This window comes from Aquarana catesbeiana, linkage group LG06, assembly GCF_042186555.1.
Source record: "Aquarana catesbeiana isolate 2022-GZ linkage group LG06, ASM4218655v1, whole genome shotgun sequence".
NCBI classification, from domain to species: domain Eukaryota; kingdom Metazoa; phylum Chordata; class Amphibia; order Anura; family Ranidae; genus Aquarana; species Aquarana catesbeiana.
Genome location: NC_133329.1, coordinates 15,473,153 through 15,485,385, shown reverse-complemented (window position 1 = coordinate 15,485,385; position 12,233 = coordinate 15,473,153). Strand labels below are relative to the sequence as shown.

At 42.2% G+C, this 12,233-nt stretch overlaps 1 protein-coding gene across 1 annotated transcript in view; it reads left to right on the top strand.

Moving 5' to 3' along the window:
- LOC141148171 (3-oxoacyl-[acyl-carrier-protein] reductase FabG-like) overlaps window positions 1-10,673 on the top strand; it is a 59,118-nt gene extending 48,445 nt beyond the window's left edge. Inside the window, exons 6-9 of the mRNA XM_073635364.1 lie at window positions 4,388-4,457; window positions 5,998-6,034; window positions 7,387-7,450; window positions 10,432-10,673. Of these exons, the coding sequence (XP_073491465.1) occupies window positions 4,388-4,457; window positions 5,998-6,034; window positions 7,387-7,450; window positions 10,432-10,587 (327 nt within the window). The 3' untranslated portion in view covers window positions 10,588-10,673. The remainder of the gene's footprint in view (window positions 1-4,387; window positions 4,458-5,997; window positions 6,035-7,386; window positions 7,451-10,431) is intronic.
- The last annotated feature ends 1,560 nt before the right edge of the window (window positions 10,674-12,233 follow it).

Sequence of the window (12,233 nt, the reverse complement as noted above, 5' to 3'; positions counted from 1 at the left end):
AGGATGTGGAAACCTTGCAAAAAGACCTGAACAAATTAATGGGGTGGGCGACTACATGGCAAATGAGGTTCAATGTAGAAAAATGTAAAATAATGCATTTGGGTGGCAAAAATATGAATGCAATCTATACACTGGGGGGGAGAACCTCTGGGGGAATCTAGGATGGAAAAGGACCTGGGGGTCCTAGTAGATGATAGGCTCAGCAATGGCATGCAATGCCAAGCTGCTGCTAACAAAGCAAACAGAATATTGGCATTAAAAGGGGGATCAACTCCAGAGATAAAACGATAATTCTCCCACTCTACAAGGCTCTGGTCCGACCGCACCTCGAGTATGCTGTCCAGTTCTGGGCACCAGTCCTCAGGAAGGAGGTACTGGAAATGGAGTGAGTACAAAGAAGGGCAACAAAGCTAATAAAGGGTCTGGAGGATCTTAGTTATGAGGAAAGGTTGCGAGCACTGAACTTATTCTCTCTGGAGAAGAGACGCTTGAGATTTCAATTTACAAATACTGTACTGGTGACCCCACAATAGGGATAAAACTTTTTCGCAGAAGAGAGTTTAATAAGACTCGTGGCCACTTATTACAATTAGAAGAAAAGAGGTTTAACCTTAAACTACGTAGAGGGTTCTTTACTGTAAGAGTGGCAAGGATGTGGAATTCCCTTCCACAGGCGGTGGTCTCAGCGGGGAGCATTGATAGCTTCAAGAAACTATTAGATAATCACCTGAATGACTGCAACATACAGGGATATACAATGTAATACTGACACATAATCACACACATAGGTTGGACTTGATGGACTTTTTTCAACCTCACCTACTATGTAACTATGTAACTATGTCCTGGCTGCTTTTCCACTTAATGCTGTGCAGTGTGAATAACAGACATCTGTTGTCAAACAAACTAGTTACCCCTTCAAGGGGAGTACCATCAATTATTTAAACGTCAAACACTTTTGCAATGGTTTACCTAGAATAATTTAAAACAGTTTACCTAGAATGCCCCGTACACACGGTCGGATTTTCCGATGGACAATGTCCGATCGGAGCGTGTTGTCGGAAATTCCGACCGTGTGTGGGCGCCATCGGACATTTTCCATCGGATTTTCCGACACACAAAGTTGGACAGCAGGAGATAAAATTTTCCGACAACAAAATCCGTTGTCGGAAATTCCGATCGTGTGTACACAAATCCGACGGACAAAGTGCCACGCATGCTTAGAATAAATAAAGAGATGAAAGCTATTGGCCACTGCCCCGTTTATAGTCCCGACGTACAAGTTTTACGTCACCGCGTTTAGAACGATCGGATTTTCCGACAACTTTGTGCGACCGTGTGTATGCAAGACAAGTTTGAGCCAACATCCATCGGAAAAAATCCTAGGATTTTGTTGTCGGAATGTCCGAACAAAGTCCGACCGTGTGTATGCCCTAGAACAGTTTGGAACAGTTTACCTAGAACAGTTTGGAACAGTTTACCTAGAATGGCTTGGGACAGATTATCTAAAATGGTTTGCAATGGTTTACCTAGAATGGTTTGGAATAGTTTAGCTAGAATAGTTTGGGACAGTTTACCTAGATTCGTTTGGAATGGTTTGGAATAGAATGTTTACCTAGAATGTTTTAGAATGGTTTACCTAGAATCGTTTGGAACAGTTTACCTAGATTGGTTTGGAATGGTTGACCTAGAATGGTTTGGATTGGTTTACCTAGAAAGGTCTGGAAATTAAAGATTTACCTAGAATGGTTTGGAACAGTTTACCTAGAATGGTTTGAGACAGTTTACGTAGAATGGTTTGGAACAGTTTACGTAGAATGGTTTGGAACAGTTTACGTAGAATGGTTTGGGACAGTTAACCTAGATTGGTTTGGAATGGTTGACCTAGAATGGTTTGGATTGGTTTACCTAGAAAGGTTTGGATTTGAACCATTTACCTAGAATGATTTGGAACAGTTTACCTAGAATGGTTTGGAACAGTTTACCTAGAATAGTTTGGAACAGTTTACCTAGAATGGTTTGGAAAAGTTTACGTAGAATGGTTTGAAACAGTTTACGTAGAATGGTTTGGGACAGTTTACCTAGATTGGTTTGGAATAGTTGACCTAGAATGGTTTGGATTGGTTTACCTAGAAAGGTTTGGAATTGAAACATTTACCTAGAATGACTTGGAACAGTTTACCTAGAATGGTTTGGAACAGTTTACCTAGAATGGTTTGGGACAGTTTACCTAGAATGGTTTGGAAAAGTTTACGTAGAATGGTTTGAAACAGTTTACGTAGAATGGTTTGGGACAGTTTACCTAGATTGGTTTGGAATGGTTGACCTAGAATGGTTTGGATTGGTTTACCTAGAAAGGCTTGGAATTGAACCATTTACCTAGAATGATTTGGAACAGTTTACCTAGAGTGGCTTGGAATAGTTTACCTAGAATGGTTTGGAATTGAACCATTTACCTAGAATGGTTTAGAATGGTTTACCTAGAATGATTTGGAACAGTTTGCCTAGAATGGTTTGGAATGCTTTACCTAGAATGGTCTGGAATTGTTTACCTAGAGTGGGTTGGAACAGTTTGCCTAGAATGGTTTGAAATGGTTGACCTAGAATGGTTTGGAATGGTTTACCTAGATCAGTTTGGAACAGTATGCCTAGAATTCTGTCTTTCTTCTGGCAACTCGATCATGTAGCCCATCTTATTGTGCATCTTGAAACAGCCACACCACATGTTTTCAGAGAGTCCTGTATTTCACCTGAAGTTATTTGTGGGTTTTTCTTTGCATCTCGAACAATTTTCCTGGCAATTGTGGCTAAAATTTTAGTTGGTCTACCTGACCATGGTTTGGTTTCAACAGAACCCCTCATTTTCCACTTCTTGATTAGAGTTTGAACACTGCTGATTGGCATTCTCAATTCCTTGGATATCTTTTTATATCCCTTTCCTGTTTTATATGGTTACATAGTTACATAGTTAGTCAGGTTGAAAAAAGACACAAGTCCATCCAGTTCAACCATAAAAAAAAAAAAAAAAATATATCGTACAATCCAATATACCCAATAGTATACCCACAGTTGATCCAGAGGAGGGCAAAAAAACCCCAGAAGAGCATGCTCCAATTTGCTACAGCAGGGGAAAAAATTCCTTCCTGATCCCCCAAGAGGCAATAGGATTTTCCCTGGATCAACTTTACCTATAAATGTCAGTACCCAGTTATATTCTGTATATTTAGGAAAGTATCCAGGCCTTTCTTAAAGCAATCTACTGAGCTGGCCAGAACCACCTCTGGAGGGAGTCTATTCCACATTTTCACAGCTCTTACTGTGAAGAAACCTTTCCGTATTTGGAGATGAAATCTCTTTTCCTCCAGTCGTAAAGAGTGCCCCCTTGTCCTCTGTGTTGACCGTAAAGTGAATAACTCAACACCAAGTTCACTATATGGACCCTTTATATATTTGAACATGTTGATCATATCCCCCCTTATTCTCCTCTTCTCAAGAGTGAATAAATTCAGTTCCTCTAATCTTTCCTCATAGCTGAGCTCCTCCATGCCTCTTATCAGTTTGGTTGCCCTTCTCTGCACTTTCTCCAGTTCCCCGATATCCTTTTTGAGAACTGGTGCCCAAAACTGAACTGCATATTCCAGATGAGGTCTTACTAATGATTTGAACAGGGGCAAAATTATATCTCTCTCTCTGGAGTCCATACCTCTCTTAATACAAGAAAGGACTTTGCTCGCTTTGGAAACCGTAGCTTGGCATTGCATGCTATTATTGAGCTTATGATCTACCAAAACCCCCAGATCCTTCTCCACTACGGATTCCCCCAGTTTTACTCCCCCTAGCATGTATGATGCATGCATATTCTTAGCCCCCAAGTGCATAACTTTACAAACTACCTTTTCCCGCAGATCCTTTGACAATGCTTTTGCTTTCCCCATGACTCAGAATTCAGAAACCTCAGTGCAGCACTGGATGAAAGATGCAAGGGTCTGTCAGGAGTCCAGAAACTCATTGACCTTTTATACACACACACTAATTACAAGGAAACAGATCGCAGGTGAGGATGGTTACCTTTAATAGCCATTCAAACCCCTTTGTGTCAACTTGTGTGCGTGTTATCAGGCAAAAATCACCAGGGTATGAAAAACTTTTGATAAGGGTCATTTGGGTAGTTTCTGTGTCCCATTATGATTTAAAAAGAGTAAACACAGTTGATTGATAATAAATGGCTTCAGCCAAACACTAACCATGAGTGAAAGAAAAGTTTTTGTGTTATCATTTTCATATTCTCCGAAAAATGGCCAAGAAATCCTAAATTCTGCCAGGGTATGTAAACGTATGAGCATAACCTACGTGCCAGCATTTCCAAATGTCCCCGTTTGTTTTTAAGGTCCCGGGCTGTGTGGCTTACTGTACGTCCAAGTCGGCGGTCGATCATATGACGAGAAGCGCCGCTCGAGGTGAGTAGAATACAATCTCCATTTAAACCCTGAGTATATATTTCCCAGTCAAGGTGAAATAATCCCAAATATGAGCTGTATTTGTGGCTGGAAGTGCATTAAAATCCCATGAAGATATAACATGTAAATATTGAGAATGTATTGGACTTTCCTATGGTGTAACCAAAAACAATGACTGCCTGTGTTAGCAACCATTTGGGGCTAGGGAAGGCTTAGCCTCAGTCTGATGCTACGACTGTCCCCTGCCGGCTCTAGGACTGAGAATTGATAGATCACATGACCTTTGATCGCCCAGTTCCTGGTCATCTCTGAGCAGAGAGCACGGACTGTGAGTCAACACTTTCTATTCGACCCCTTCAGCGCTCACTGGCATCAGAGAGGGTTGGAGTGAGCTGTCACTCGGGCGGTTGGGTGGATCCCAACAAAAAAACGTCTGGATCCTTGATTGGTTTGACTATTGTCCCAACTGACATTGCCAGGTGGCACTCATAGGGGTCACTGAGGTGCCCTATTAAAATGTTGCTATGGACCCCATGAATTGTAGTTACGCCCCTTGTTCTTGCTTCTGAAATAGAATGCATGGAGAAGTGTGTGTAGACCCAAAATCTATTTTTAATATTTTATCCCATATCTGGCATCAAGATTCACCATATACAGATTTATAAATCTAATTTTTTTTTGTGAAAGTTGGTGAAAAGTTTCCCTTATGGACGCACCGCCACTGCTGGAGATCCGACCAGTTCCAGCACTTCCCATTGCAGGGTGTCAGCGCTCAGCTGCTGCCCCTCAGATATCAGCGGTGTTGTCACCCTGCAGAGCAGATTCCTTTTTTTTTAGCCCGGTCAGGTCTGCAGGGAGCATGCTCAGTAGATCTAAGCATCCCAACTGCCAACTGAAATAGCCGGAACAGGAAGCTGACAACGCTGTTGCTAATTGAGAGTCAGCAGCTTAGCGTGGTCAGCCTGGAATAGGAAGTGCTGTAGCTGGCAGGATCTTCACGTAACAAACTTTACAACTAGATAAAAAATATTTGATTAAGAAAACTGTATGCAATGGGACATAATGTAGAACATAGTTAAATAGAAAAGGAAATACTCCCCATAAGAACTGAGACTTTAACGGCAACAGAGTACAAAAATACAATATAATTTATTAAACAAAGTGTACATATATACAAATATAGATTTTCAAACCAATAAAAAATTGATGACAATGGTGATAAATTCCCATGTGAGTCTAGATGGACCGACGCGTTTCAGGACACAATACATCCCTTCGTCAGGAACATTAGTCAGGAAGGAGTCACACTGTATAGTAAAGATCAAATACATTAATGAGTAACAAAGTAATAATTGAAATAATTGAAATCAGTTGCTTCAAGTAAAGGACATACAGCATAGAATTTGCATAGAAAGCAAACCCAGAACGATCATCACGGAAGTTTACTGGCGGTGCTTGCATGATGTAGAACACAGTGTACATTTGTTTAGTAAAAGTCTTCCATTAAAATCACATTCACTGTGTTTTTGTTTTTCTCTAGAGTTGGGCAGTAAGCAGGTCCGAGTCAATGCCGTTTGGTGAGTAGAATTGCCAAAATCTGACTACATGTACTGTGTGGAATCTGTGCCACGAAGAACTAAGGTAGTTCTCAGAGATTTTGCTCCATATTGACATGATAGCTGCAGATTTGTCGGCTGCACATCCATGATGCCAATCTTCTGTTCCACCACATCCCAAAGGTGCTCTATTGGATGAGATGTGGTGAGTGTGGAGGCCATTGGAGTACAGTGACCTCATTGTCCAGTGGTGAGATGATTGGAGCTTTGTGACATGGTGCATTATTCTGCTGGAAGGAGCCATCAGAAGACGGGGACACAACCTGATCAACTCTATGCCAAAGAGATGTGCTGCACTGCATGAAGCAAATAGTGGTCACACCAGATACCAACTGGTTTGTGGACTCCCTGGACCCCCCCAATACAGTTGGACTGCCTTCCTGAAGAAGGACGTGCAGCTGCTCATGACTGTATACCTGCCATGACCATGATACTTTGCTTGGCGGTCACCCCAAAATCCCCTGTTGTGTTTGGTGGGCTATACCTCTGCCGAACGTGACCCATTCAAGTGTGTAAGGCCATGCTGCAAACAATAAATTGCCCCCCAGTCATCTGTCAACTGCCCCATGAAATATGTTCCACTGTGGGTCAGTTTTCAGAGGGGTATTGAGGGCTGCTTCTCAGGGCTGGGCACAGCCCTTCCTTCTCTGAGCTGGCCGCTCAGCTGTCGGCTAATTGCCAGCTCCTATTTCTCCACAGTTACTCAGCTGTTGATGATATCCTGCTCGTCAGTCCTGCCTACTTAATCCGTCCAGTCCAGAAGAGCTCTGCCTTTGTCAACATCACAGAAACTATCTCCTCTGTGATCCTGTTCAAGGCCTGCTTTGCTGACATCCCTTCTGGCTCCAGATCCTGCTTGCAGTTCTACTACATTGATCCCTGACTTCTGGCTTGGCTGACTATCCGTTACTGAACTTTGGCTATGTTTTGACTATGTTTGTTCTTTTTGCTTTTATTATTTGACAAGTGTGATTTAACTGTACTTCTGTCTTAGCCTGATTTCATGGTTTCTGACACTGCTGCCCTCTGAATGAGGCCTAACAGTGTTAATACATAGCCTGACCCTTGGCATCAGATCAGAATGAAAGTGTCCAAAAGAGGATGCATACATTAGAAAATATCCTTATTATATGTATAGTGACATGATAAAATCAGGTAAACCAGTTTTTAAATACTGAGCAAGATCTGTGGTTATTGTTGGGATCAGTTGGGTAAAACTTTATGCTATATATCGACAAGAAGGAAGGTGAAATTACAGGGTGGTCATTCTTCTCCATATGCTCCAGCTGACAATGTCTGTGCTTCTTTTCCAGTCCGGGGGTGATTGTAACTGAAGTTCACAAGCGGGCCGGAATGAGTGAAGAGCAGTACCAGGAGGTACGTAGTTGGAGGAGCTTGCCCTGTGTATGACTATTGAGACACCCAAGATTCATTTTTCTAGCCGGCTAATGGGGAGCATACAATGACTACCTGTACCATGTCTGGGTATTTTTAGGTCTATATATAGACAAGGTCCAGGGTCCAACAAAGAGTACTGAGCAATATGGGGGCTGTACACATGACTGTTGAGTGAATCATTTGCTTCATTATGTTGGTGAACGTGGCCTCCAGCTTCTAATAACAATCATAATTGTGTCTTGTTCCTCCTGTCTGGCTGGGAAATGTAAAGAGAATATGTTATAATAGAAATATAAGACCTGCTGTTAAAAACTTGGGATCCAGAGATGTCATCCTGATTAATATGGTCTGTCTTATGTTTTTATATAATTTTAGCATTTTGAAGCCCTTGGGTCACAAATTCCATTTTTTATTTCTAGAGTTTCCCCAAATGCCTCAACAAAAGGGCTCAGCAAAATATAACTGGGACATTCTAGATGTACATTTCTCATCTGAGGCCAAATAATACTCCCGGAGTCCTCATCATTATCGCTGAACTCCAGGCAAACCACTAAATATACTGATGAAATACATACACATACAGTATATGGGGCCCACTTACAGGTCTTGTATCTCCCCCAGCCTGTAACTTAAAAGTGGGGTGAGAAGTGGCAGACTGATGAGCTCATTTCTCAGCATGACCCTTCTTAGCAATGTAGCATAACTGATTGGCTTCCTGTGCATTCTTCAGTCTGAGCTCTGATATCAAGTAAAATCTAAGCAGTTACACTTCTTGTGCAATATGTATAAAAATACATTTAATGATGTACTAACAAAAAATATTTGTTTTGATTTGTATTTATTGGCATTGATCCCTCAGCTCCTGCTCTCCTCGTGTCTTGGCATTGATCTCTCAGCTACTTCTTCCCTTGTTTCTTGGTTCTGATCTCTCAGCTCTTTATCTCCTCTTGTCTTGGCATTGATTTCTCAGCCATTTCTTTGCTAATGTGTTGTCATTGATCTCTCTGCCTCTTCTCTCTTCATGTCTTGGCATTGATCTCTCATCTTCTTCTCTCCTAATGTACAGTTTTGGTGTTGATCTCTCAGCTTATTCTTCCCTTGTGCCCTCACATTGATCTCTCTTTGTGTCTTGGTAATGGTCTTTCAGATCCTTCTCTGTTGGGTCTTGGTCTTGGTCTTCTTCTCTCCTCACGTCTTGGCATTGATCTCCCAGCTCCTTCTCTCCTCATGTCTTGGCATTGAACTCTCATCTTCTTCTCTCCTCATGTACAGTATTGGTGTCGATCTCTCAGCTTATTCTTTCCTTGTGCCCTCACATTGATCTCTCAGCTCCATCTCTCCTTGTGTCTTGGTAATGGTCTTTCAGCTCCTTCTCTGTTTGTGTCTTGGCATCGATCTCCCAGCTCCTTCTCTCCTCATGTCTTGGTATTGATCTCTCAGCTCTTTGGTCTTCTTATGTTTTGATATTGATCTCTCATCTTTTTCTCTCCTCATTTCTTGGTATTTATCTCTCAGCTCCTTCTCTCCTCCTGTCTTGACATTGATTTCTCAGCTCCTTCTTCTCCTTATGGCTTGGTATTGATCTCTCATCTTTTTCTCTCCTCATGTATTGGTATTGATCTCTCAGCATCTTCATTCCTTGTGTCCTAACATTGCTCTCCCAGCTCCTTCTTTCCTAGTGTCTTGGTATTGTTCTTTCAGCCCATTCTCTTCTTGTGTCCTGGCATTGATCTCGTATCTTCTTCTCTCCTCATTTCTTGGTATTGATCTCTCAGCTCCCTTTCTCCTGATGTCTTGACACTGATCTCTCAGCTACTTCTCTCCTTAAATCTTAGCACTGATCTCTCTATCCCCTCCTCTCCTCACGTCTTAGCACTGATCTCTCAGTTACTTCTCTTCTTCTGTCTTAGCACTGATCTCTCAGCTACTCCTTCTCCTTATGTCTTGGCATTGATCTCCCATATTCTTTTCTTCTTATGTATTGGTATTGATCTCTCAGCTTCTTTCCTTGTGTGTTGGCATTGATCTCTCGTCTTCTTCTCTCCTAGTTTCTTGGTATTGAACTCTCAGCTCCCTTTCTTTTCATGTCATGGCATTGATCTCTCTGCCCCTTCTCTCTTCATGTCTTAACTCTGATCTCTCAGTTCCTGCTTTCCTCATGTCTTAGCTCTGATCTCTTAGTTCCTGCTCTCCTCATGTCTTAGCTCTGATCTCTCAGTTCCTGCTCTCCTCATGTCTTAAGTCTGATCTCTCAGTTCCTGCTCTCCTCATGTCTTAGCTCTGATCTCTCAGTTTCTGCTCTCCTCATGTCTTAGCTCTGATTTCTCAGTTCCTGCTCTCCTCATGTATTAGCACTGATCTCTCAGATACTTCTCTTCTTGTGCCCTAGCACTGATCTCTTGGCTTCTTCTTCTCCTTGTGTCTTGGCATTGATCTCCCATATCCTTCTCTCCTCATGTATTAATCTCTGAACTTCTTCTCTCCTAGTGTCTTGGTATTGTTCACTCAGCTCCTTCTTTCCTCATGTCTTGGTATTGACCTCTCAGCTCTTTCTCTTCTTGTGTCTTGGCACTTAACTCTTATCTTTTATCTCTTTCCATGTCTTGGCATTGATCTCTCAGCTCCTTCTCTCCTCAGGTCTTAGCACTGATCTCTGTTATTTCTCTCCTTGTGTCCTAGCACTGATCTCTCGGGTTCTTCTTCTCCTTGTGTCTTGGCATTGATCTCTCTCCTCGTGTATTGGTACTAATCTCTCAACTTCTTCTCTCCTAGTATCTTGGTATTGTTCACTCAGCTCCTTCTTTTCTCATGTCTTGGTTTTGACCTCTCAGCTCCTTTTCTTCTTGTGTCTTGGCATTGAACTCTTATGTTTTATCTCTTTCCATGTCTTGGCATTGATCTCTCAGCTCCTTCTTTCCTCATGTCTTGGCACTTATCTCTCAGCTCCTTCTCTCTTCCAGTTCCTGAAGCACACAAAGGAAATGAATGCCGTGGGACGGCCTGGCACAGTAGAGGAAGTTGCCCGAACAATTGCTTTCCTGGCGTCAGATGCAGCTTCTTTTATCACTGGAGTGGCATTGCTCGTGGATGGTGGCCAACATATCATGTGTCCATGATAAATCAACGGATAACAGAGAAAATCCTAATATTATAGAGCTACCTGAGTTTTTCTGTGCAATCAATTCATCTTTAATAAAACAATCCATGTTTGCCACATATTAGTTTTTATTTTGCACATTCTCTCTAATTTTACCTTCATTTCCTCCTGTCCATGGCTAGTGACGAGGAATCAATTCAAAGTTAGTGCATAGTGTTCTATATATTACATATGTGTAAAAAATGATGTGCCCAAAAACAGCTCCCTGATTCCAGAACTTTACAATTTCCTTCTAACGGGCATAGATTCAGGAGAATCTAAACATTTTTATGGCTGTCATACCAAAGCATCTAAGGAATACAACTGGCGACCATTTCATTCAAAGTGTGACAGCGCTGAAAGCTCAAAATTGGCCTGGGCAGGAAGGGGGTGAAAGGGCCCAGCAGGAAAGTGGTTAGGGAGGCATGGCAGGGGGTGTCCTATGCCTACATACGTTTGCTAAAGGCGTTCCTCGATCCCATCTCAAAACATTAGGAGGTATGCAGATATTGTCTTCTTTCCCACAGCCCTTCCTGGTCCCCAGAGATCTTACAGATGAGAAGGAAGGTCCTCCAGTGGATAGTAGAGGAGACAGTCGGTCACTTTGGACAGCTGTATGTGCTGTTAAACAGCAGGGGGGTATTGGCGATGGGGGCTGTGGAGAATGTCACACAGAATGACTATGACCGTGTGATGAATATCAATGAGCAGTGAGGAGAAGGACTCTTCCAGTATGGTGGAGAGGTGGTATGTGTGATATAAAACATTACATATCTGTGGTTTCAAATATTTACCAATTCACCAGAACTGAAAAGAAAAACATAAGGCATTCAGCAGAAGATCATAGAGCTGAGATGGGAACCATAGAACCAAAGGCGGGCTCCACAGAGGTCAATATTGAAAGGAAATAGTAGGTATTCTGGACGACCACCCGACTATTAGGTACACCAACAGTGCCCACAGATATCTGGAGACATCAAATGAAATGAGAGGCAGGTTGTGCATTCGTTAAATGTCTGCCTTTTGTTAGGTTTGTTACAGCTTATATATGGTTCAACATACCAATAGAAAGAGGGGAGGGGGGAGTGGTTAGTAAATGATGTATTGGTATAAAATATATGGTTATACAAGTCAATGACCCCTAAAATACATCTATCATGAGGTTACAAAAGTCAACAGGGCATCTGGTTATGAGTCATGAGTCATGCATCCTGTCCCATGGCCTACAGAACAGAGAACAGGACAGGACAAACCAACCCACAATGATATATATAGAGTATAGTGCTTGTGCAAGCATCTTTCTAAGCATTCTTTCATAGTTGAACTGGCAACGCATATCAAAGCATATCAATGCATATCAAAACATATCAAAATGGAGTCACAATGGTTTGGGCATATTATTACACATATAAAGCCAAATGGGGAGCCCCATAGAGGTATGCATAGCTGAAAGGGGTTCCCTTAGAGGACATTAGAGCCAAGATAGACCCTACAAGGGCCACATAACTAAAAGAGACTCCTCAGAGGAGAGCCTACAGAGGGCAAGAGTAAAGAGTGACCCAAGAGAGTGGTAAGAGCCAAGATGCACTTGACACAGGGCCACTTATTGGAAGGGGACCACTCTGA